Below are 27,767 nucleotides of genomic sequence, written 5' to 3' on the forward strand. Positions count from 1 at the left end.
GAAAAGAACATGTGTCAGTTTTGAAATATAGATGTAGTAGTAGTAGTAGTAGTAGTAGTAGTAGTAGTAATAATAATAATAATAATAATAATAATAATAATAATAATAATAATAATGACAACTCCAAATTTTTTCTCCTTGTTTCAGTATAAAAAAGTAAAATTACATGATGAAAATGTTCACATTTATAAACTACTAGTCCTACTTAACAAAGTACTCACACTTCTATCCTGGCTTTGTATGTCCAGTAATGAAATACAATTATTTGCATCCTTTATTTTAGTTTACTCTTATGCTTTCAGTTTATTGGACTGAAAGGTGTGAAAGAAATAAAACGTATTGTTATTCTCTGTTTAAGTTTTGGGTACCAGGGGAGAACCACTGCTCCTATAGGTTTTACATTATATAAAAATACTGAGAAATTGACATGAAGTCCTACGTTCAAACATATTTAACATTTTCACGCATGACAGCCGCATTTGTGGACACATAGTTTAATCTCACTTTCCAAAGGGTTATAAAGGCAATATTCTCCAAACCACATGGGGGCAGTCTCTATAGACCCCAAGCAATACAATGAAAAAAGGATCATCTCAGTTTTACTATTTTGACAGCTCTGTGATCTCAAAGTTAACCTCCTAAGACCCAGCTGTGGGTTTCACAGCTTTATACAAAAAGAAAAAAAAGTCCAAGTCCACTGCAAAGGACAATTTTTTAAAAAAAGCATCTGAAAAAACTGTTGCTTCACAATGTTTCCTAAATAGGCAATTATTGAATTAAAAAAAGCCCAAACTTGTACTTTCATGGGTTTCAAGAGGTTAAATATTTTCTTCATAAAGCCATATTTAAAAAAAAAAAAAAAAAATTTCAAAATGCATTTCAACTTTAGCCTTATTTTGAGTAATAAAATCAATCTAAAAAAAATGTAGGTACTTTTTTTCATAATTCATGCATGAAAGGATTAAGACCTAAATGATTCTGAAATCCACTTTACATTCAGTCTTAATCCTCTTCAGCTCCGTGTAGAGCCGACCTTCAGCTGTAAGTGCATGTACTCACATAAATAAGCTTTACGGGACTCAAAATGGATGTTAATGATTTGAGTGAACCTTTTATTAACCAACAAACCCTTAGAACATGGAGTGGTCTACATCTAGACCCCAAGAACATATATTCTTAACTTTGTTTGTTGGTTTCTACTCACATTTTAATGAGTTTTACTGCACTACTCTTGGTTATATACTGTATGTGATTTCATTGAAGCATATTTTTACTTTTTAATAAGTCACCTAATATTTACTAGTCAGATTGAAGTCTTTGTTATATATTTTCAGATCCATGTTATTTTTATTTGCTTTAATCAGGAGCATAATATTTTATCTTTACACTGTGGCTGTAGCACCTTAGTAAGACAAGAGAAAGACATTACATTTACATTTCATGGTAAAGAAACAAACAGCTATAATACTTTAACTGGATTAAATGAGGCATCCAGACACATATCTTAGCTCACTGGTTATCTAAAGTCAGAGCTGGGGCCGTTTTTTTTTTTTTTCCCTTACTTTCCGTAATGGTTAAACTATCCATGTGGAAGACATCTGTTGCAGCCATGACAGTTCTGTTCAATTTTACACACTATGAAAGGAATACTTTGTAATGTTATTTGTAGAAGATTCGATACAGATGGTTCTGTTTTTCATCTTGTACATCATATATTCAGATAAATAATTGCCTCTGCTTTGTTGAGCTCGTTTGTGCAAATCAGTTGATTAGCATATGCATAAATGGGCAATTATACTCAGCTGCAGTCAACCGGAGCTGCTGTGTCTCTAAATACATCTAAGGATCTTGACACCAGCTACAAATGCACATTTTCTTGTAGATAACCACTTGAACACTCCTTCATGTTTCAGCCTTTTGTTCTTAAAATTAAGGAAGTATTTGCCTCATGTAATCAAGGAAAGAGGTGCTTCACATTTAGAATGTACAGCACATTATGTCCATTACCAAAGAGGGCTGGGAAAATAAATAAACCCAATCAGGAATGTTTAGTTTATACACCATATGGACAAAAGTATGTGGACATGATGAATTCATATGTTTCTCTTCCAAGAGGGGTCTGGGATAGACAACAATAATGACAAATGACATAATATAGTTTTATATTGGGATAAATATTGCATTGGTTAGTTTGGTTTAACCCATAAAGACCCAATGCTACTTTTGTGGCAGTTCCAAAATATTTTTTTCTCTATGTAACTTTTCTTAAGTCATTTATCACCATTTATTATAATATTATCTTCGTATTTTGTGTTTTTTTCAGTGAAAATCACCTATTTTTCTATACATTTAATTAACTGATCATGTAAATGTTCATAAAAGCTCGAATAAAGTTGAGTGTTATTACATCAGAGACAGAGAAAACTGAAGGAAAACAGACTTTTTCAGTAAAATCTCTCATTAACTGAACATAAACCCAGTGTGTCCATCCACTGTCATTGATCCAACTCCATGGGTTTTACTGGTGAATCAATGTTGTGGAAGATGATGGTGTTTCCACGGTAAATACGGAGCCTCTGAACGTCCAAATGGGTCATATCTGATGATCATGAAAAGACAACAAACTGTATTTTACACCAATTATTTACATGTATTGATAGGATTAGTGGATCAACAGGTATTAAACATTTTATATCAGTAAATGATTTTGGCTGCTGGTGGACGATTGGGTCTTTATGGGTTAAATTATCTTTGTTTCCAAAATGCCTCATAGAAGGCTGTTACTTAATTTCTCAATGTTATTTTTTTTTTTATTATGATTTTAAATGTTCTACCACTAAATTTCTAAAATATTTTTCGTGTCCTGACTGTAAATAATAATTTTCTACCACAACTAACCATCTACTTTCTTCACATCTCTCTTAGTAAGAAAAATCTCTCATTAAACTTTAAGGAAATATTGCTGTTTTTATCTCAATCATCATGAACAGGACATTTAAAGGTAAATCATTTAAAACCATAATCATGAATTTAAAAAAACAAACAAACAAACAGTAAAGTAAAACCATCTCTGAGGCATTTCGGAAACAAAGATAACAATTTAAACCAAACTAACCAATGCAATGATATTTATCCCAATATAAAACTATATTCTGACATTAGTCATTATTGTTTTGTATCCCAGACCCCTGTTAGAAAAGAAACACCTGAATCCGACATGTCCACATACTTTTGTCCATATGGTGTATTTTCCTGGCGGTGGTTTGATCCCTTAACCTCAGACCTTGATTCTATCGGCTTCTCACTGCTTTGACCACAGTCAACGTGTACCCAATGTTTAACACCACAGGCATCCCACAATCCACTGGGAGTCCATCTGTCCCACACAGCTTGTACACACAAACACAACAGTAGCATGCGCTGAACATTTCCATGAATTAGTGCTGAATGTAGGTCCACAGACATACACATTATCCTATGACACTCACACAGAACGTTGATGACAATGAAAGTGTGGTTGATAATTAAGTGTTAAACAAATTAATGATGCAATTGTATTTCTCTGTCACTATAGTTTCAACCTAACAATAGTTTAATTATACACAATCTGTGCAAGTCATGAAGACGAGTAATGCAACATGTAATCACATTTACATTCCTGTTGGCCATTTAGGGATCACACAGAATAGATGTGATTGTAACAATTTTAATATATGAGCCACTTAATGAAATATAGAAAGAGATCGATCTGTCAAATGATCAACATATTCAAATTAGTTCATATCAACACAATTCATTATCATTAGTTTTTGGTTAAAGGAGTTATATGTAGTATTTCTACCTTTTAAAGATCATCAGAATGTTTAGAATAAAGAGCTGCGAAGTTCTGCCACAGATGCGGATGTACTGGATTGTGGAGATATGAACTGAATATATTTACAGCAATGGGCTAGGGGATTTATGTGACCACTAGAGGGAGTAGAGAGTCACTGTCAACCTCTCAAGGTGAAGAAAACTAACACTATTATTACTTAGTTTTAGAGAGAAATGACCGATGATGACGACATGCACCAACTGACATGAAGCTCCTCGAAATGTAGACACTAACAGTATGAGAGCACCAGTCCACTCTCAAATGCTGCAAAATGATGTGGAATTATGAGATTACAGCCAGTTTTATGCAGCTTTTCATATACTGGTCAATAGAGATGATTATCATCATGTAAAATAATTGCAGTAAGGTGAAATAATTATTATGAGGTGATTATGTAATAATGTGAAAGCCTATATATGAGTGACAGATCCAAAGAGGTGGTGATAAAAGAGGAACTAGGAGCACAAAAATGACAAAAATATCACATTAGGTCTGAACTGGACAATCAGTTTTCTCCATGAAGGACTAGTACCTCTGGAACATTACACTAATCATTAATCTGTTTAGTTACATCTAGTGGTAAAGCTGCAAACTACAACTGGATGAATATTAAGCACAGTGTTGTGTAATATACTGAGTGGATCTCAGCCACACGGTGCAATATTGTCTCTACTGACTCTAATACAAAGCCTATACAATATTTGTGCCATACTCACTGCAATACCATGCAACATCGAACTGGTATAGTTTTTATCACAGATTTTATTAAGTGCATTATTTATTTATTAATATTTATTTTATTTTTTTGTAATAACTATTTTATCCTGTTTACAAGTGTTTTATCTTTGTGTTTTTATTGAATTACAGTAGATTTATTGTCATTGTACAATGGCTATACAACAAAACTGGGTAGTGCTTACCCTCTGTAGTGCCACAAAATAAAAGGACGAATAGCAATAAATAAGACAACTGATAAAACCAAAACATTCAATAAAATCAAACATCCAGTAAAACCGAACATCCAGTATAATCAGCGAGTCACTAAAACATTCATTAAGACCAATTATTATTGATTGAATATTATTGAGACCAATGCATTGTCATTTCATTTTGCAGTGCATCTATGATGAAATGCTTAAATGACAAATAAAGGAATCTGATCTGACCTGAATCTGAAGGCTTTTAGAAGATTTCAGGTGTCTTTAAAACACCTCAGTGTGATGCCACTGGAAGCACAGCTGAGTACTGAGTCCTGCAGTTCATTCCAGGACACAAACCTGCTCACACTGATAAGAGAAAGTGGATAAACGTGTCCCGGACCACCCCCAAATGTCTGCACAAAGACCTTTATCAGGTTTACCGGTGCAGATGTTAACTTATGGTCTGAATAGGAACTACATCAAATGTATTATTCAGCAAATTGAAAATTCACAGCTGAATGGACAGAGACATGCCAACCACAATCATGGCTTATGTAATCAGAGAGATGATAGATGATCAGGGCATGAACCACCATGAAGTCATTATCTGATGAGGACCAGGCTGGATGAACCCTCACATTGTGCACACCATACATGTCTCAGCCAGAGGAAACCTACTTTCTAGTGCAGATATACACCATATGGACAAAAGTATGTGGACAGGGGTTTCTTTTCTAACAGGGGTCTGGGATACAAAACAATAATGACTAATGTCAGAATATAGTTTTATACTGGGATAAATATCATTGCATTGGTTGGTTTGGTTTAAATTGTTATCTTTGTTTCCAAAATGACACAGAGATGGTTTTCACTTAATTTCTTTGAACAGAGATTTTGCTTTTAATCCATGACTATGATTTTAAATGTTCTACTTCTAAATTTCTAAGATATTTCATGCTCTGTCTGTAAATAATCATTTTCTACCACAGCTAACCATCTACTTTCTTCACATCTCACTGAGGAAGAAAAATCTTCCATTAAACTGTAAGGAAATATTGATGTTTTTATCTCAAATCCGCATGAACAGGACATGTTACAGCTGTAGCCATGATGTGTCCCAATACTTTTGTCCATATAGAGTAAAAACCTTCACCTGTATGTATAATGACATGTGGGGGTGGGGAGGCTGAGATTATTATTTCTCCATAAATAGAGCCAATCAGCCACCCCCTCCGTCCTCTCCTTTCCATCCCCCATCCTACACTTCTCACAGCAGGTGTCTGCACAATTAACTCTGCAGGTGCACAGAAGCACACTCTTTCTATAAAAAACACTATTTTGCAAAGTGAATTCTTAAAGTGAACTTAAAGAGCTGGATCCGATGAAAGCAGCGGGGGCTCGTGGTTACATTTATACCCATATAGTTTCTGTAAACTTTTCTGTTCATAATGACTAGAAGTAGCAGATTTCTAAGGGAATGAGTCTTTATTTAACAGCGTGGAGAAAATAGAAACACTCAGTTCGTCAAAGTAAAGCCTTGTGAATATGTACACTAGAGGGGTCATGAGGGGTGATGAGGGGCTGCTCAGGCCAGTTTGTATCATATGCCATGTACACTATACGGACATATTTAAGGAAATATCTTATATTTTAAGAGGGAAGTGGACTCTATAGACTAGCAACAGGACCAATATTTTGGGAAATATTAGTGCAGTGGTTTCCAACCTTTTTTGGCTCATGACCCCATTTTAACATCACAAATTTCTGGCGACACCAGACATTCAAAACGGAGACTTTTTTTTTGCTAAAATTAATTTGTTTTTGATCATGTAATAGTTTGCTATACTATGCTGCAAATAAATGTTAATTTTAGACGACATTTAGTCTATATAATGTATATTATTATGGGTTATATAATGTATATTATTATGGATTATTATGGAAAAGCCAGGTGTAGATTACTGCACAAAGTGAGAATTTTATTTTCCTTGGCCAGGATATGTACAGTCAGTCCAGCTTGGATTTACAAGGCTGACAATTAATACTGAACAAACACAATGGACATTTGAAAGATAAACAGAACCACAGTGCTTCAGTTTCAGCTTCAGAGTTTGTCATGTCTTTTATGGATTGCGATCGCCTCTCAACTCACCATATATTTTTATTAGTATTTTTTTTTTTTTTTAAATCAATTACTAGAAATTTCAGGCAACCCCATTTGAATTCCATGTGACCCCACGTGGGGTCCCAACCCAAAGGTTGAAAAACACTGGATTAGTAATTTTTTAATACAATGGCCTCCCAATGGCCAATTATGTTGCTATTCCCAGAATCATAGAATCATCACTGAAGTGGGTTACCTAGCAACAGGTATGTTTCCATAGTGCAGAGTTTCTTGTGCAGAAACAGACGTACCAGCTGAGAGGTTATTCAACTAAAAATGCCAGTGGAATTTACCAAGAAAGTAAAGGAATGAACTGGATCAGAGGATCTATAGCCTGTGGTTCCCCACGGATCAATGCACTAGTTAAGGTTTTTTATCTCAAATCATCATGAACAGGACATCTTACATGGGGCGGCCATGGCTCAGGTGGTAGAGCGGGTCGTCCAATAACCGAAGGTTTGGCAGTTCGAATCCCACTCTGTACTAGGCAGTCTGTTGTGTCCTTGGGCAAGACACTTCATCCTCCTTGCCACCAGTGCCACTCACACTGGTGTATGAATGTTTGGTGGTGGTCGGAGGGGCCGTAGGCACGAATTGTCAGCCACACATCTGTCAGTCTGCCCCAGGACAGCTGTGGCTACAGATGTAGTTTACCACCACCAGAGGGAGAATGTGAGAGCGAATGAATAATGGATCAATAATGTAAAGCACTTTGGGTGTCTAGAAAAGCCCTATATAAATCCAATCCATCATTATTACTATTATTATTATTATTATTACTACAGCTGTAGACTGATGTGTCCCATCAGTAGAAATATAAAGTTTAATGGGAGATTTTTCCTCCTCAGTGAGATGTGAAGAAAATAGATGGTTAGGCCTCGTTGCAGTGAAAATTATCATTTATAATCAGAGCATGAAAATATTTTTAAAAAATTAAGAGGTAGAACATTTAAAATCACAGTCATGGATACAAACAAAAAAACTGAAAAACTAAATGAGTGTTGAGAGAAATTAAGTAAAAACTATCTCTGAGAAATTTTGGAAGCAAAGATAACAATTTAAACAGGATGTTAAAAAAGAGGATTTTATAAAAAGGTTTTGGAAATGACAAGCCACATATCTCCACCTTGACAATAACGGAAAGAGAGTCTTTCAAGAATTTCTACTGAAAGAATTGTAAAGAGAAATCTCAAAGTACTTTTATTGCCTCAACACAAGAACAACTGTGATGTCTCTGACTATCACTTGATCAGTCACCATGTGTTTTTATGAGCTGTGTACAAAGCCCTAAAGTAAAGATGAAAGGTTTATGGCCGTGAGTGAATCCAAGACCAACGTAGTCAGCATCGCGTCACAATCTGGAGCTCACACAGAACTTATCACCAAAGCCAACCGCAGACTGGATAAGGTGGGAGGGTGTTCCTTTGTTCATTGATTGTGAGGGAGTTGTTTACTTTGGGAGTGCAGACGTTTTGAGACTCAAGACTGTTTTAAGGGTTAAAGGAATGATATTTTGCTTTTTTAAATGGAATTATGCATTTTCAAACATTTCCCTGTGGTTTACATATTTATTTATTGGTTCATTTAGCAGGGACAGTACACATTAATGAACATTTCTGTAAATGTGCCAGTATTAGCAAAAACACTATTTTTCAACTGCTGTCCCTGGGTAAGATGTCAAGTGCCAGCATTCATAAAACTAGAAACGTTTTTTAAAAAAATTAAGGCTACACCCACACATTTCAGCATTAGTATATAAACTGTAAATGCTTTGTTTGGGTCTGAATTCTTCATTAATTCAACTCCACAGGTCCATCTTCAACCCTATTTCTGAGTAATGACACGAGAAAGGCCATTTTGAGCGCTGGCCCTTTAAATGCACAGGACCCCGCCCCCTCCAGGTTGTTGATTGTGCACACTGTCCCATTCAACCATTAGTGTTCGTTAATACAACCAACAACTGAACATTTTAGGTCATCGGCTCAAAGTTTGTACATATTTTCCGTTTTTACTACAACCGCTGCTGCTGATAAACAATTATGTCGTACTCTGAGAAATGTTCGTCGAAAGTCTTGACCTTATATGTGCAAATGTAACTAGTTATAAAACGTAACAAATGAAGCAGGAATTAAAACGGGTTGTAGAAATCCACTCGATTTTTACTGAATGAATATAAAGATAGATTTGCAGCACCTGGGGGGTTCAAATTCAAACTGTATGAACTATTAGGGTCCAAATACACAAATAAATGAACCACAGACTAATAAAAGTGGGTTTAGATAAATATCAGCCCTTTAAGGTTAGAATTTGGTGTAATAGCTATTTATATGTAATGGGGTTGCATCATAAAATTACAGAATATAACTTATTTTAATAAATAATGTATACTAAATAGGTCAATGACAGTGGTTGGAGAGGCTTGTTTATACGTTCAGTTATTGATATATTTTACTGAAAAAGTCCCTTTTTCTTAAGTTTTCACAATTTTTCATGTAATAACCCTCAAACGTAACATCAGCATGATAATTAGAGTACACGATCAGTAAATTCATTGTCGGAAAATATACATAATACAGAGGATAATATTATAAGACATGATAAATAACTTAAGAAAGATTAAATAGAAAGAAACATTCATATAGGAACTGACACAAAAGTAGCACTGGGTCTTTAAGGGTTAAATCATCCTGAAGCCACAGATATAAATAGCACACTACTATATGTTAAAGAAATCAATAATATGACAAATGTATTGATTAAAATGGGGTTTTATTGATCTAGTAATGATCTCTGGGAGGTTATGGGTTCATTATGAGCACAGTTCTGTACAACATTATCAATACACAGAATGAAATCATCGTCATAAATCAAACTGTTGGAAAGTATTGGTTTTGGTTCAGGCTTTCATGTAGAATCTGGCATTTTCTCACTTTGTGTCCTTTCATGGCCACAACTGATGCTTTACAGAGTTGTCTCAACATCTACACAAACTGTTTTCATTTGACAGGATGTGCTCAAGCTGTATGCACCATTTTTGATCAGCTCTTTATGCATTTGCACCACCTGTTGTTTACCAGTCAGATCCATTAAATTCATCAGATGTGACAAAGAGTCAGACAGGGTCACCAAGGTGGGTAGTTTTCAAATAACAGAGTGAGTGAGTGAGTAAATGAGAGGAATTTCAACCATGTTTTCCCTTTGAAATCAGAAAAGGATTCTATATTTGACATCGACCAGTGATGAATACTGATGTAAGGTTCACACAGCTTTTGTCAGAACCAGGATCAGCTTTATTTGTAGATGCATACAATGAATTCTTTGCTGGAAGACGTTGTCTCCATTAGAAGATTACCACAACATGTACAAAAAAAATCTAAGAAAAGTAAGATAAGAAAAACTCATATTGTACTGATATTGTGCTGTTTCATATAAAAGTCATCAAATGTTGCTAAAAGACTGGAAACTGACTGAATCAATCTCTTTGAATGCTTTTAAATCCAAACTCAAAGTGCTAGAGACTAACTCAAAGACTTGGACTTGTTTTTTCATAGTTTGACTTGTCCTGTAAACTACTGTATGTTGTAATTGTGTGTTGTATTTCATGCTGCCTCTTGGCCAGGACTCCCTTGGAAAAGAGGTTCTTAATCTCAATGGGATCTTTTTATTCCTGGTTAAATAAAGGTTAAATAAATAAAGTAAGTTTTTTACTACTCTGCTGAGATCATTAAAAACTTCATTTATATTTTTAAACAGGGCAGGTAGTCATCTGTAAAGTGATGTCATGTTTACAGACTATGTTTAGGTAGTTATTTAGGATTATTATTATTATTATTATTATTTGTCATTTGATAAATTAACATGACAAATTGTTTTCACACTGAGTAGGGATGGATATTTTATTGATACTCTTACAAACACTGCTCATTGATAGGGTACTTTTTTGTAGGTTAAGATAACAGTTGAAATTGTGAACAGAATGATTTGCCTTCTTTTCTTATTAGAGGCATAAGTCGATGTAATTAAAATATAATGGATATTCTGTAGCAGGAAAGTCAGCAGCATTATTTTGGATAATTTCCTATCACAGACTCTGATTTTGTTATGCTAGTAGTATGGAACAAAAAAAAAAAAAAATCATTTAAAAAAAAAAAAAAAATCTCATCATTGTTAAAACTGAACTCAACCGAACTCAACTTTTTCTCCCAACAGTTTTTTTGGCAAAGCGGTCGTTTTCCAACAGCTTCCAACCTCTAACTGCTCTCATCTATAAAACTATGAGTCACTGACAAATCAGTCGATGAGGCTCTGACCATTTCAGAATAAATTTGTGAACAGACCCTAATCAAAACAACCAGCGGGCTCTGGCCGGTGCTTATTAATTTTTTTTTTAATATTCAGTTTTGATACTCATTTAATTTGTATATTGTGAGGTCAAGGGCGGTGGCCATATTAGATTGTGTAATTTTTAATAAAATTGAGCTTTGAACATATTTACATGGAAGTTTTCTTGTGTTTTTGTCATCTTATCCTTAAAATAAATGAACTTAAACATTAGTAGAAAGTAAAATGCAGTAAGTTTTAGTTGCTTTTCAGCCAAAGCAGCAGAGGAGCCAAATTTGTCCTTATCTATCCAAGCTAAAACTAAATAAACTTTATTTACTTACTAACTAAACTAACTCAGGACCATGCCTTTCAAACTAAATTTTCTTCTTCACATTGAATAGAAACACGTCCTGAAATGGTGTTAGGATTGAAGGGGCTTATGTCCGCCACCTGTTGGTGGAAGGTGGTAACAAGATTTGGCAACTCTATCTGGAGCTGTGGTCTGTCTCAGGCAGTTATGTTGCAATATTGTAACGTTGGCACTTAAATGGTTAATATGTAATTAATTAGCTCCAGAGCCCATTTAATACCAGGTTTCAGTATCCACCTGTAGTCATACAGAATGTAAATCCAATGCAGCAATAAAGATTGATAAGCATTAATAACATCAACACACCCATTGTGTGAAACATTATGACAGAATAAATAACCAGCCTGGATTAGATTTCCAAAAAATATGTGACTGGTCGGCCACACACAGCCTCCAACAGTGCAGTTCTGTACTGAGTCCTCTACTTTTATTTTAGGTGTAGAAGTAGGAAGAAGTAAGTTAAATTCTTCCACCTGAATTACCTCCATATTGTAAAATTTGTAGATGTAGATGTAAATATAGATGTAGATGATGTTTCACACATTTGACATATTAGACAGGTGGCAAATAATGTTCTGCTCCAATAGATGCTGGAGTGGTTGAGATCTGATTGTTATCTATACTTTCGGTAGGTGCCAAGTACTTTACACCGAGAATGAACATGATTTAGAGAGGCCCTGACCCAGTGATTTGGACATAACAACTGATCACTTGTCAAAGTTTCCTAGATTCCTGCTTTTGTCCATTTTTGCAGTTTCTAACACATCAACTTACTGCCTATTATATCTACCCACTGTTAGGTCCCATTGTAAGAAGATAATCAATATTAATTCCACTTTGCCTGTCAGTGGAAGGAATGTTATGACTGGTCGGTGTACATTTACAGCATGACATGACAACACTGATGATTTCACTCTTTAATATAAAAATAGGACCAATGGCCCTGTAGCTGACCGGCCAAATGAAAAGCTTTGGGAAATGTATCCGGATGCCATTTATTATCACCCAGTTCTGTGTATTTATTCTATTACAGAAATAGCCCATGTTTTGCTCATTTTCCAATCACATCTGTAAAAAAGTCAAATTCCAACTTGATATCATTGATATTTACTGATTTATTGGATCAGTCCATTTCCTATCTCTTATAATGGGAAAATTTTTCGAAGTCGCGCCAAATCCAGAATCAGATCCGGATAGAAATAATTTCAATACCTTGTGTTGACATCCTCATACAGAAGCTGTATACCAAGTTTGAAGTCAATCAGAACTGGAGTTTCGGAGAGAAAGACGATTGAAATGTTTTCCCCATAAGAGCCCATGTTAAATTTTCCGTAAGTTCCCGGATCCAGAAGAAGATCCTGATCAGCATGTGGACATTATGTTTGGGTCATCTCCCCATCAGGGCTGGACTGTAGAAATTTACACTGGAGATCATTAATATTTACTGAGTTACTGCATCGATCCACTTCCTATCTATTATAATGGGGACATTTTTCAAAGTCGCACCAAATCCAGAATCAGATCCAGATCCAAATAATTTCACTAACTTTGGTTGACATCATCATAAAGAAGCTGTATACCAAGTTTGAAGTCAATCGGAATTGTAGTTTCAGAGAAGAAGACAATTGAAAATTTTGTAACGGACGATAGACGACGACAGACGACGACAGACGACGACAGACGACGACAGACGACGACAGACGACGACAGACAACAATAGCATACGGCCTGTTGGCCGGTAAGCTAACAAATAAGAAATAGGACCAATGTCCCTGTATCTCACCGGCATGTTCTATCAAGAATCAGTAACAAGTTGAATGTGTGAGGTTGTCAGGTTCTGTTGCTATGTTCCAGTCCTGTGGTCTGGATGCAGGAGATCAATCTCCCAATAGAAGAGGGTGGTATTTTCACTGGAGGAGAACTCAACTAATTCAAAGTCCATAAATGACTTTTTATCAGTCAATAGGAACTATATTGATATCTGTAACTATTGACATGTTATAAGTCAACAACATATGGACCATTATAGGAAAGGACCATTTTCAATACTTCAAAAATTTGTTAAAAAAAAAAAAAATTGAAATTCAAAATTTCTCAAAATTGTGAACAAATTTTGTAGACATTGTCCCAAGGAAGCTACTTATAAAATCTGAGATTAATCCGACCAGTAGTTTTGGAGAAGAAGATTGTTGAAATCTAGACATTAGTGATCTTGAGTTTGACCCTTCAAGGTCACTCAAGGTCAAAGGTCATGGACCCAAATAAAAGTCCATTGATCTCTAACCATTTCCATGTTATAAACCATAAAAATATGGACCATTATTAGTAAAGGCACATTTTTTATATTAAAAAAATTTGTCAAAACTTCACAAAACTGTGAACAGAGTTTGTAGACGTCCCAAGGAAGCTACGTAAAAAATCTGAAATCAATCCGACCAATAGTTTTATCAGGGGAGATATCTGATGAAATTACTAACAAAGATGACAAAGAAAAAGATGAAGATGATGATGATGACAGACACAGCGCCTTCCCAGAAGCTCATGGCCTATCGAACTAAATATATGAACTAAAAAGGACACAAACAGGATGAAGACGTAACGATCAGGAGTTTACAGTAATGTTAAGGTCATGTGACACTTGGAGAAGACAGATTGGTGAATGGTAATGATGCAAGTATTTCACATTATGGTGTTGTCTATTCGGTTTAAAGTAAAGGCTTTGAGGGGTTTTGTTCATTCATGTCTGATATTTACAGATGTCTGTTTGTGTGTGGAACACAGGCTCCCATTGATGTGATTTACCTTCACCCAAGACATCACTCTTTGTTAGTTGCTGCAGTCTGTCAGCAGCTGAAAAAAACAGAGAGAGAGAGAGTTGGTGTTCAAATAAAATTCACACAGTTCAGTAAAAAACATGAGAAATCCATCGTATTCTTTGAGCAGACACGGGATCTGTTACAGCTGAAGGGAAATCGGGGAGACAAGCACTTCTTTTTGATTTAAGAGAAAATGAGGAGACATTTTTGTTCTCGTTACCCATGAATCATTCATCACCCAGCACAGTAGGGGTTTCTGCCAGTCAAGACTTCAACTTACCAATTCACAGACACTCTAAACTTTTAAAATGTACTGTGTTTTACTCCTGTGGACACATTAGACACATGAAATAAAATGCACAAGAGGCTGGAATGAAGGTCTGTAACATGAGAATATTAAGTGTAAGAGATATAGACTGAATGATATGTGATTATATTATTAACTGATACATGGTATTTACATATGATGGATGGATGGATGGATGGATGGATGGATGGATGGATGTTCCCATAACTAACCACCGGTGTCTCTTCACGTCTCTGTGTATAAATAATGCCAGTGAAGTCCTTCCATAGGATGAACAGAGGAACCTTTGCACATAATGATGCCTTGTACAGAAAAAAAGAAAAATGTCACTGAGGAAGAAAATCTCCCATTAAACTTTAAGGAAATATTGATGTTTATAAACAATATGGACATAAATATTGGGACACATCATGTCTACAGCTGTAAGATATCCTGTTTATGATGATTTCAGATAAAAACATCAAAATAACAATTTAAACCAAAGTAACCAATGCAATGCAGTATTTATCCCAATATAAAACTCTGTTATTGTTTTGTATCCCAGACCCCTGTTAGAAAAGAAACACCTGAATTCAACGTGTCCCAATACTTTTGTCCATATAGTGTATGTAATATAAGAATCCTCATACAAGATAAAAAAAGACTTTGGATCCATTTGTGTCCATGTTTGCACTCATTTGCCTTATTAACACTATACCAGTCACATTTTGATATCCGTTGTTATTATTTTCACGCAGAATATTAGTGTTAATTAGGACTGAAATCTCACTGATTCCATTTAACTGGTACTTTGAGGAACAGTGTATGTGTCTGCTACATCACTCATGAACATCTCACTGGATAAACAGACTGAGTGAATATGTCAAAGTACTTAGATCCATTTTCTGAGTGCATTTGCATCACATTCAGATGAGTTTTCTTATGACAGAGAGATGATGAGACCATATGTCTGCACATATGTTATTTCACACATGCGAACTTTATAAATAGTCATGCAGTAAGTGAATGCTGTTTTCACACATACGTGGCAGGGGTCGGGGATTACACCTTTTCTTCTCACAGCAGGTGTAACATTGTGAAATGCAAAACAAAATAAGGTAAAGAGTGAAGTGTGTCTTTTGACAGCATTTAACTATATACAGTATGTTCTGGTGTTTACTCATATATTATTTCACTCATGCTTTGTAGTTTTCTGCATACTTTACTTTTTTTTTTGTTTTGTTTTATTGGCAGGAAACACTGACCTTCATGATGTTTGATAATGAATACTAAGATGTCAGTGGTGAGGGATTAAATGTGCATGTGTTAGGAATTAATGATTATATAAACACTATAAATACAGCCAACATACATTTGGTGAACATAAAAAATATTTTTCAGTCCGTGTATCTTTTGGTAATTGGATTTTCTTTTCAGAAACAAAAAGAAAAACTAGTGGTTAATTGATTTTCGTTTTAAAATAGAAGAATTAACATTGAATTTCAAGGTGTTTTTCTTTTTCAGTGTCAAAACAGATGAACAAAATCTAAAAAACAGAATGATTTTCGTTTTCTCTTTCTAATAACTGTGGTGGAAAAATTTACTTTTACTCTTTTAATATGTTATACTGTTAAGTACATGCTGAGTCATTGTTATGTGTGATGTTTACCACTCTGTAGCAACCCCGACTTGGGGACGAAGTTCTTACCTTGAGTTGAAACCCAAACACCTAAATGTCTGAATGTGTAGATAGAGGATGGCGCCTGTATTCAAGCAAGGTTAGAGTGAAGAGGTCCTCATGACCTCTTCACGGAGCAGAGAAGGAGTAGTATGGGGTGGTACGATGTACGTAAGGAATGACAGCATAGTTTGAGGGGGTTGGATTTGGTTCTATATAATCTTTAGTTTTCTCTTGTTTAATCAGACTTCATTTACAGAGCTTTGTCTGTGATTGATTTCTCAATAAATGCATTTATTATTTTAACTCTAACTTTCTCCCTTTTTCTTTGTGTGAGTTAACAGTTGAACGGTAAATTTCCACGACATAACATATAAGAAAGTTACGACGTTACCAAAATGGAAAAATAGACCAAAAACGCCTGTTTTTTTTTTTTCATTTTCTGAGACCAGATGTTGTTATTTTCAAGGAAAGAGGACTGATGCCTAGGTCACAAAGATTCTTACGAACGATGGGTTTGTACAAATCTTCCATTGTGAACAAAATCTAGACATCGTAGACATGTTCCCTCCATGAATGTCTACACACTCCAGATTTCATACAAACCATACAAACTGTGGAAGGACTTCAGCAGATTTATTATCGACCATGTTTTCAGAAACTTTGTCATATTGTGGAAAAATGTATTATTTAGTTTTTACAAATACTCCAAAAAGGAGAAAAAAACACAACATTTTTTATAATTAATTTACTTCTCTTACCTGCTAAATTTTTCATTCACAAATGTAGGTTCTGTAACACAAAACCAAATATTATTTATTTTTTGAAAGATGTTGAACTTTATTTAAAGCATTTAGATAAATCTGGAAACAAAAACACCATAAAAAACCATCGATATTTATTCTGAGTTAGACATTGTATTATAATACCTGTGTAATCCTTCCCCCTGGCAATTTTGTTATTTTCTTGTTATATACTTTACATTCTTGAAAAAAGATTTAATGAAAAAAAAAAAAGCCTTGGTCACAAAGATTTTTAGGAACGATGGGTTTGTATGAATCTTCCAGTTCATACAAAATCTGGACATCGTAGACATGCTCCCTCCATGAATGTCTACACACTCCAGATTCTGTAGAAACTGGAAGATTCATACAAACCCATCGTTTATAAGAATCTTTGTGACCTAGGCATTAATGCTCTTTCCTTGAAAAATGATTGGATGATCAAAAATGATTTAAAAATATTCGGTCTCAGAAAAAAAAAAAAAAAACAGGCATTTTTGGTCTGTTTTTCCATTTCTGTCAGGTTGCCCTGGAAAAAATCTAAATCTTACTGAGTGTATTTTTCTGATTTCTAGTCAAAATATCTCATCACACTAAAATAAGACATAATCACCTAAAGAGTAACTTTTCAGTGAGATATAAGAACTGATTTTTAGACAATAGATCTGGAAAATCTTATTTCAAGAAATCTTACCAAGATCATTTTCACTTGTTCCACTGGCAGATTTTTTTTGCCTAGAATTAAGCAAAAAAAAATCTTGAATTAAGCAAAAAAAAATCTGCCAATGGAACAAGTGAAAATGATCTTGGTAAAATTTCTTGAAATAAGATTTTCCAGATCTATTGTCTAACTAGAAGCACTCGGAGAGCGCAGACCTCCGCCAAGGCTGATCAGTGGCCCCCCCTGTGGGCCCCCCCACGCCAAGGAGGTTATGTTTTTGCCAGGGTTTGTTTGTCTGTCTGTCTGTTTGTTTGTCTGTCCGTTAGTGTGCAACATAACTCAAAAAGTTATGGACAGATTTTGATGAAATTTTCTGGTCTGCGCCCCCCCCATGGGCCCCCCCACCCCCGATCACCACCAAAATTTAATAATTTCTTCCTTATCCCATTTCCAACAAACCCTGAAAATTTCATCAAAATCTGTCCATAACTTTTTGAGTTATGCTGCACACTAACGGACAGACAAACAAACAAACCCTGGCAAAAACATAACCTCCTTGGCGGAGGTAAAAATCAGTTCTTATATCTCACTGAAAAATTACTCTTTAGGTGATTATGTCTTATTTTAAGTGTGATGAGATATTTTGACTAGAAATGAGAAAAATACATTTGGTAAGATCTTGATTTTTTCCAGTGTGTAACCTCTGTTTTTGTTATTTGAAAGAGAAAACGAAAATCTATCCATTTTTTAAATTTGGTTTATCTGTTTTGGCACTGAAAATGAAAAACGCCTTGAAATTCAATTTTAATTCTTCTATTTTAAAACGAAAATCAATTAAACACCAGTTTTTCTTTTGTTTCTGAAAATAAAATCCAATTACCAAAAGATACACTGACCTTTTCCCTGTTCTTTGCTATTCTGTGGGCGGGAAATCAGAGGGGGAAAAAAAACGGCAGAAAATGCAAATACAGATGTTCTTTCTGCAGCTATTTTCTCTCAGCCTAAGCATAAAAATACTGTAGATAAAAATTACATGATTTCATGCAACTTCAGCTCATATTTAATCCTGCTATCTGTATGAAAATGCTTGTGATTCGCCTAAATCTGCATCGTGGTGCAGGTTTTCCTTTCAGACCATGAAAATCACAGTATGCTGAAAGGCAATTGTGGATTTTTTTTTTTTTTTTAAACCAAGCAAGTCTAAAAAACCTTTTAGACATTTCATTTTTCTTCTTCCTTTTTTTCTGCTTCTTTAATGAAACATGTCTCGTTAAACCAGGCAGTAAATGAACCTGCTGCTCACATCCTGGAGGCAGATTCAAGGGTTGTTTTTTTTTGTTTTGTTTTGTTGGAATTACCCATTAAATATACAAAGGATGTGGTATTTACATCTCACACTTACAACTGAAAGCCATGGCAAAGTACACAAATAATATGTGACAAACAAACTGCATTCACACCACAAAAGCTTATTAATCACTTTAGAACGGAAACTAAATCAACAACACAATCTTAGTCTTTGGTTTGTGTGCATGACAGAATCACATGCACATTTTTATCGGTGTATTTTATATTCTGTTTTACTCTTTGGTATAAAATCTCCTAAAGTAGAAAAACTATGAAGGTGCAGATCCAGGCATGATTAGTCAACATTTTTTTTACCATTAACACTGAATATTTTCTCCATTTTCTACACTTTTACTACCAAATTAAACTGAATACAGACACATGTACAAGCAGAATTTAGATATATGATCAGTATTGTCTTTATTCAGACCAGAGGGTCCCAAATTTTTTCATCTCTAGACACAACAAATCTGTCTTTTACCTCCTGTCCTTTAGAGTGGACAGCATTTATTTATTTAGTTATACTATACTCTACTACACTATATTATACTATACTATACTATACTGTACCATACTATTCTATACTATATTAAACTATTCTATACTATTCTATGCTATACTACACTATATTATACTATTCTATACTATACTATACTACACTACACTATACTATTCTATACTATATTATTCTATACTATACTATATTATACTATTCTATACTATACTGCACTATATTATACTATTCTATACTATACTGCACTATATTATACTATTCTATACTACACTACACTATATTATACTATTCTACAGGGTGGGGAAGCAAAATGTACAATATTTTGAGGCAGGGATTGAAAGACAGTGTATGACCAATTAGTTTATTGAAAGTCATGAGAATTTATTTGCCACAAGAAAATGGACATAATAGAAAATGTTTTGATTGTATGTGTCCTCCTTCTTTCTCAATAACTGCCTTCACACGCTTCCTGAAACTTGCACAAGTGTTCCTCAAATATTCAGGTGACAACTTCTCCCATTCTTCTTTAATAGTATCTTCCAGACTTTCTGGTAATAGTTTTGCTCATAGTCATTCTCTTCTTTCCATTATAAACAGTCTTTATGGACACTCCAACTATTTTTGAAATCTCCTTTGGTGTGACGAGTGCATTCAGCAAATCACACACTCTTTGACGTTTGCTTTCCTGATTACTCATATGGGCAAAAGTTTCTGAAAAGGTATGGATAATAGTGTTAGGTATGATTATGACATCAATATATGTTTGGTTTCAAAACAGCTGACGTAGTGCCTGCTGAGAAAAAACAACTAAATGTTCATTGTAAATTTTGCTTCCCCACCCTGTACACTATACTGTACCATTCTGTTCTATTCTATAATATACTATTCTATTCTATACTATAGTATACTATACTACACTATATTATACTATTCTATACTATACTATACAATTCTATTCTATACTATTCTGTTCTACACTATTCTATAATACTATACTATTCTATACTACTCTATTCTATACCGCACTATATTATACTATTCTATACTATACCGTTCTGTTCTATTCCATACTAGACTATTCTATTCTATACAATAATATACTATACTACACTATATTATACTATTCTATACAATTCTATCCTATACTATACTGTTCTATTCTATTTTGTTTCTATTCTACACTGTTCTATACTACACTATACTCTATTCTATTCTATTCTATTCTATTCTAAATACTAAAATATACACAAGACCAACTCCATTTTATAGATAGAAGAAATATATATAACATAAAGGACATATATGTACATATGTACACACAGGTAATATCAGATATATTCAGGGTAAAATTCAAACCAAGGTGTATGAGTCATGAGTATCGTACTAAGGTAGGGTGAGGTGAGACTGAGGGTGGTTTGACACCTCTGCTCTACTGAATGCATGAAAGCACGTCTGCACTTGGGCTTTAATGTGCCAGCCAGTGGCCAAAAAACTGGATTATTCTGGGTTTGATCTGTGAAAGAGTGCTGCAGAGCTGTTCTATCTTGGATTTCTTTTGCTTTTGGGTACAAAGCCGTGCTTAAAGGCCTTCTACAGAACTCCTGCTCCTCCTGATGTGCTCCTCTGCCTGCCAGAACCTTTTCTCTTCACAGCTCCTACCGCTTTCAAGATGCTTTTTGAGCGCGTCAGTCACAGCGCAGAAACACTACTGTGAGACTTGGGCCATTTTCTCTGTAAGGCAATCTCCCTTTTCTTTGGGTAATAACAGGCTGTCTCTCTTCTGTCACAGTGAGCTGACATTTGCTGCTGTGATGCTAAGTTTCTTGTGTCTTGCTTTGTGCCACATATACAGTCTGTGTGTACGAGTTGTGTAATTAATAACTGTGATACTTGCTGCTTTTCATGTAGGTGTGTGACAGAATCTGAGCACTGAGCAGCTTTCCTATAGCCATATGTTTATTATAGCTCCACTGCCCTTTAGGGAATAGCGTGCGTCTTACGCAACGACAAATGTCAGCGGTGAGGAGGAGTCATTAACGAAGGTGGGTGACGTCCTCAGATCCTAATGAGTCTGATAATTAGAGCTTCATTAAAGGCACAAGCACCAGGAGACTCATCAGTAACGTATAGAGATGGAGCTTACGTCACAGACCGTTAGAGGTGGCGTGATCCAGAAAGAGCTGGTCAATAAAACCATCATTCATTCATTCATTTTCCAAACTACTTAACCCCCCAGAGTCTCAGAATGTAACTATCGTTACATGGTTATAAAGGCTATATATATAAATAATCTGGTCACTAAACTTCAGGTGAAGCTTAGGTTCTTTTTCAGAAACAGAACTTGCTTCTCCCTCAGGGTCAGAAAGAAATTAGTGACTGCAACCCTCTTGTCCATTCTTGACTATGGGGACGTGCTGTGTTTGAGTGCGTCTCATCCAAATGTCTCCAGTCCTTGGACACTGTTTTTCATTCAGCACTGGCTGCAGTCGTCTCACCCACCACTGTGAATGAGATTTGAAATCAAACTTGCCTTCTCTGAGTGTACGCAGATATGCACATTGACTGACCCTAATTTATAAGGCTCTTTTAACCCATAATGACCCAAATATTCACTGACGACCAAAATCATTTACTGATATAAAATGTTTAACACCTTTTGATCCACTAATCCTATCATTCCATGTAAATAATTAGTGTAAAATACAGTTCTTCATCTTTTCATGGTCATCAGATATGACCCATTTGGACGTTCAGAGGCTCTGTAGTGAACATGGAAACACTGTCATCTTCTACTACACTGATTCACCAGTAAAACCCATGAAATTGGATCAATGACAGTGGATGGACACACTGGATTTATGTTCAGTTAATGATATAATTGATGGAAAGGGTGATTTTTTTCTCTCCATTTTCTCAGTTTTTGGATATATTGACCCTCAACTTTAATTTGAGCTTTTATGGACATTTACATGACCAGTGACTTAAATGCAAGAAAATACCAGATTTTCACTTAAGAATGCAAACTATTGACCGTGATATTAGAATAAATGATGCTAAATTACTTTTAATAAGTAAAAAATAGAGAAAAGAATCATTTGGGAACTGCCAAAAAAGTAACACTGGGTCTTTATGGGTTAAGATAGATGCCTCTTTATTTGTGCACTTTATTGCAGAAAACTAGCAGCTGCTATGCCTCGTGTTCTTGCACTACACTTGTTTTATCTGTTCCTCGGGTCAGGACTGAATTTGGAAAAACAGCTTTCAGCTTTGCTGCCCCTTCGGCATAGAATACTCTACTGCTGAACTGAAAAACTCTGAAGATCTTCCACTTGGAGCCTTTCATCCTATCCTGAGGGACAGACAGTGTCCAACCACTGGACAGGGCCTGTGTTTTTAAATTATAAATTATGGTTTGTTGTTATGTTATAGCTCCTACACTTCTTGTTAAAACCCTATTGCACCTCTAAAATTGTAAGTTTTAATCTATACTGTGACTTCCTCAGAACTGTTCTTAGGATATGTGCTGCTGACCTGACCAGGTCACCCCTGTGAAAGACATCCTGATCTCAATGGGTTTTATCTGGTTAAATAAATATCAATACACATCACATTAAATTATGCAATTTTATTTAGTCTATTTTTGTCCATTTTCTCAGGTTTTGTTTCTCATTGTTAATTTTGATGATTATTTTGGAAATTTTTGTCTTTTTTTTTTTTTTTTTTTTTTTTTTTAATATATTTTGTTTAGGTTTTGTTTAACGGTGTTCATTTTGTTCATCATTTTCGGAATTTTTTTGTCCATTTCCTCATCTATTTTGTTCAGGTTTTGTTTATTGCCCATTTTCTTGACTGTTCTGTTCAGGTTGTTTGTAATTTGGAATTTTTTTTTTACTATTTTGTTGAATATTTTGTCCAGATTTTGTTTACTGTTATTCATTTTGTTTATTATTTTGTAATTTTTTGGAATGTAATAGTACTTCCATTTTAAGCATTACATCTTACATTTCACTCCACCTCATTAGTTTAAGAGCTTCAGTTTAATTCATCTCATTTCTATTGAGTTAAAAATCTCCAAATCCAACTCTTTATAGAACCAAATAAAAACCCTTGGACTCACTAGCAAATGCATCGGTACAGACCTGATGAAAAGCGGAATTTTCAGAGATATGTGGTTCTCATAGGACAGATGATGATCCTATAGAACAGGGGTGTCAAACATAAGGCCCGCGGACCAAAAGTGGCCCACCAAATAGTACAATCTGCTCAGGTGAATTTGCAAAATACAAATATTACACTGAAAATTAGGGCTGTAGCGATACACTAATCTCATGATATGATACGATACGATACACAATATTCAGCCCACGATATGATTCGATGTGCTTCGATATGATTTGACACACATCATTTTCTTGAAGATTTTAAAGGGACAGAGTGATTTTGGTGACATCTTGTGAGTGTTCCATTGACTTGGATTGAATTAACTGAACTGAAAACTGAAAGCATCAATCAATTACACAATATATGGCTCTGACTGGACAGAGAGTCCACAGCTTGCAAATGCTGGACAAAATGAATCAAAGATGTGATGAGAAAACTAGTTTGATTTATTGAAACAGTGCAAACTGCGGCTTACAAGCCTTTGAAAAGTGCAGTATCTATAACCCCCTTATTAAACTTTTTATAAAAGCATACAAATCAAAACTTCCAGGAGGGATTATATCACAGCTTTATACGAATATTTCAAATCTTAATAATCATTCCACCAAATACATTAAAGGAAAATTGGAAAAGGAAGGGAGATTTGTAGTAACAGATGAAGACTGGGAGGGGATATGCACATCTCAATGGAAAAGCATGAGATCTCATATGTGGAAAGAATATTGTTGTAAAAACACATCAGGCTTTTTCATAAGCCCATGTCAGAGTGCATACTTTTCCCCAGTAAAAAGTAAATGTTGGACAAACTGTGGCTGTCAGTTGGCCCATCACTACCACATATTCTGGGACTGTCAGGGTACACAAAACTACTGGTCTGAGATCAATAAAGCAATACAATTAATTTTTAAAACATACATTCTCTCTGACTTCAGAACTATGTATTTAGGACTCAAAACACCTGCTACGAAAATAGAAGAATATCTCTGGAATGTTCTTTTGGCAGCAGGGAAAAAAGCAATAACATAAAAATGGATGGTACAAGATGAGCCAACTGTTCAGCAATGGGTTCAAATAACATGGGCCATTTACAAAATGGAAAAAAAAAAAAAAAATCACCTTCACCGTTAATCTAAAATTAGAAATATTCAACAGACATTGGGAAAAATGGGAAAATTATGTGAAACAATACATGCCAAATTTTACCTTGGTGATATAAAAGGAGACAACTGGATTTAATATGTCCTTTTTATTTTCATTCCATGTTAAAATCACTCATAATCTTTCTTTTCTATTGAATATTATACAGAGCTACATATGTCCATGCTGTTCTCTCTCTGGATGTTTGAAGGAAAAAAAAAGAATTAGTTCTAATCCCTAAGAAAGTGGGACAGAGACAACCAGAACTATATTAACCTTACTGTACCTTGTTTGATGGGGAATGTGCGCTGTTTGGCCATGGATGGGGGGGTGTAGATGGTATGCATGCTTAAAACAAGTTGTAGAAATCCACTTGATTTTTGCCAAAATGAATATAAAGATAGCTTTGCAATTTTCATAATGTAATTTAACGTTCATACTAAAACGAGATTAAACATTTGGATTATTATTTATAGGTTATTACATTCCTGGTCTGGCCCACTTGAGAGCACATTGGGCTGAATATGGCCCCTGAACTAAAATGAGTTTGACACCCCTGTTATAGAATATGGTGTAGATTAGACAATCAACAGTTCATAAAGTCTGAAATTTAGTTCAGTTTAGTTTATTTTGAATATGCAACAAAACAAAGTAATCCTACTTAGTCCTTATAAATGAAACAGACTATAAGAAAACTAAACAAACAAAAAACAAAAACCAATACATAATGAAAACAAAGTATGATTTCATTTTCACAAATGAGCTCAACTTCAAACATCTGCAGCAGGAAAATGAGCAAAAACATCCGATATAATAGTGAAACCCTGACATTTTACTGCACAATGAACAGCGTGTCTTCCCTTTCTGTAAAAACATTTGGGGATACTTCGTTAAGTAAATGAGCGCTGAGTTTAACCCGCTCACTCTGTAATGATTAACTATTACAGCGGCGGTATCCTTGGCTTAAATTCTCCAATTGACCATCATAAAGTTAAGGAGTCGTGTGATGCTGTACGTTGTGGTGACGCACGGAAGATAGGCCTGTTAAACTGATAACAACTGCAAAGAATTGAGCAACGTTCAAGGGTCTTTTATGTGCAGTACGTAGGATGTGAATATTTAATACTTCAGCTGAATAAACAGGATTTTTGGATAAACGTTTTTCATGGACAAAGATAATGCGACATGGACGCACTGTGTGTATGTGCCAAAACATCTGCTGTGAAATAAAAACTCATAATACCTCCGTGTTGACTGGATGTACGAGTGTGTGTAGTTAAAGCTGTGAGGAATAATAACATGGTCACGTTTCCACAGAGAGATGCTGACCTCAGCTACCGTATGACCTCTGTGGTTTTTGGATTTAATGTCCTTGTTAAACAGGAAGGAGAATTACTGAGCCCACAGTCTGGTTTCCACTGAGTCACTGTATGATCATGCATTCAGCAACAAAACAAAAGGAAAAGAGATGACGTATTACAGCCGACTTTGCTTAAAAAAAAAACAAAACAAAAAAAAAACACATGAAACTGTTATTAATAAGGTAATCAAGTATCATAAGTAAATACAACAAAAATATATGATAGATTAAGATAAAAGGAGAGCATTCCCAGGATGAGGTTAAATAAAAAACATTGTAATGATGTAAAAGTCAAAACAAGACAAAAGAGTAAAAGATACACAAGGAGGAAAAAACATGAAATGAAACAAAGTAAAATATTTCAAAAGACAATATGACTTAAAACAACAAGAAAGGATGAGAATGTAAAAGATGAAACAAGACATGACTGATGTACTGAGACATTTAAAAGATTCAAGATGTGAAAATTACACAAACAAGACATAAAAAAAGATGCAAAGAAGAGACTTTCAAAGAGTGTTTTGACAGTGAAAAAGCCATGTGGTTGTGTTTGTTCATATTTAATTGTTTGTTTTGTGTGTTTCCATAAAATGTCACAAGATCTTGAAGCGAACTTTAAAATAAAAAAAAAAAAAATCACAAACGTGAATTATGTGCATTTCCATACGTGTATTAAGTGTTAATCATTCTAGACTGTGTTGAGTCACCAGCGGGTGGTGCTGTAGGCCACATCACCCCTGAGTAGGACCATTGTGTGTGTGTGTGTGTGTGTGTGTGTGTGTGTGTGTGTGTGTGTGTGTGTGTGTCTTATTGTGTGTTATAAGTGGCTGTGATGCTCTTTTTTCTCAGATGAAATAGAAATAATTCAGTCTGTTCTTGAGTCCACATGACCTGTTGGACCAGATGGATTTTCACACATAATCAGAATATCTGAAGATGCTGAGGTCTGAAGGTGTTTCTATTTCTTCTTCTGTTGCAAAAACTCTTAAAACCACCTCAAAATAGGAAAAAAAACTTTTGGAAAATTGGAGATTTTCTGTCAAATCATACTGGTTGGATGTTTTTTGTTGGGTGTCTGTGAAATGGGTTATTATGAGCACTAAATGTGAGGTGTCATGAGATAACTTTTGTTGTAATGTGGCACTATATAAATAAAATTTGGTTGATTGATTGATTTTTTGTGTAAAATTTACAATATGTGCGATAGATTTATGGTCATACACTGTATGTGTTTCTTGTTAACTGAGATTTCTTTCAGCAGGGACAGAAGGTTAAAGCTTTATTATCCCTGTAGGGAAATTTGGTCCCTGCACTTTACCTATAATGCACACAGTGCCTAGCATTAGCATTAGCATAAGCACACATTACTAGCAG

At 34.9% G+C, this 27,767-nt stretch overlaps 1 protein-coding gene across 1 annotated transcript in view; it reads right to left on the reverse strand.

Annotated features, from left to right (window-relative positions):
- The window catches only part of LOC115417459 (cAMP-specific 3',5'-cyclic phosphodiesterase 4D-like), a 239,641-nt gene that overhangs the window by 199,906 nt on the left and 11,968 nt on the right, over window positions 1–27,767 (reverse strand). Inside the window, exon 2 of the mRNA XM_030131388.1 lies at window positions 14,454–14,501. Within this exon, the coding sequence (XP_029987248.1) occupies window positions 14,454–14,468 (15 nt within the window). The 5' untranslated portion in view covers window positions 14,469–14,501. The remainder of the gene's footprint in view (window positions 1–14,453; window positions 14,502–27,767) is intronic.

This window comes from Sphaeramia orbicularis, chromosome 4 (genome assembly GCF_902148855.1).
Source record: "Sphaeramia orbicularis chromosome 4, fSphaOr1.1, whole genome shotgun sequence".
In the NCBI taxonomy this organism is placed as follows: domain Eukaryota; kingdom Metazoa; phylum Chordata; class Actinopteri; order Kurtiformes; family Apogonidae; genus Sphaeramia; species Sphaeramia orbicularis.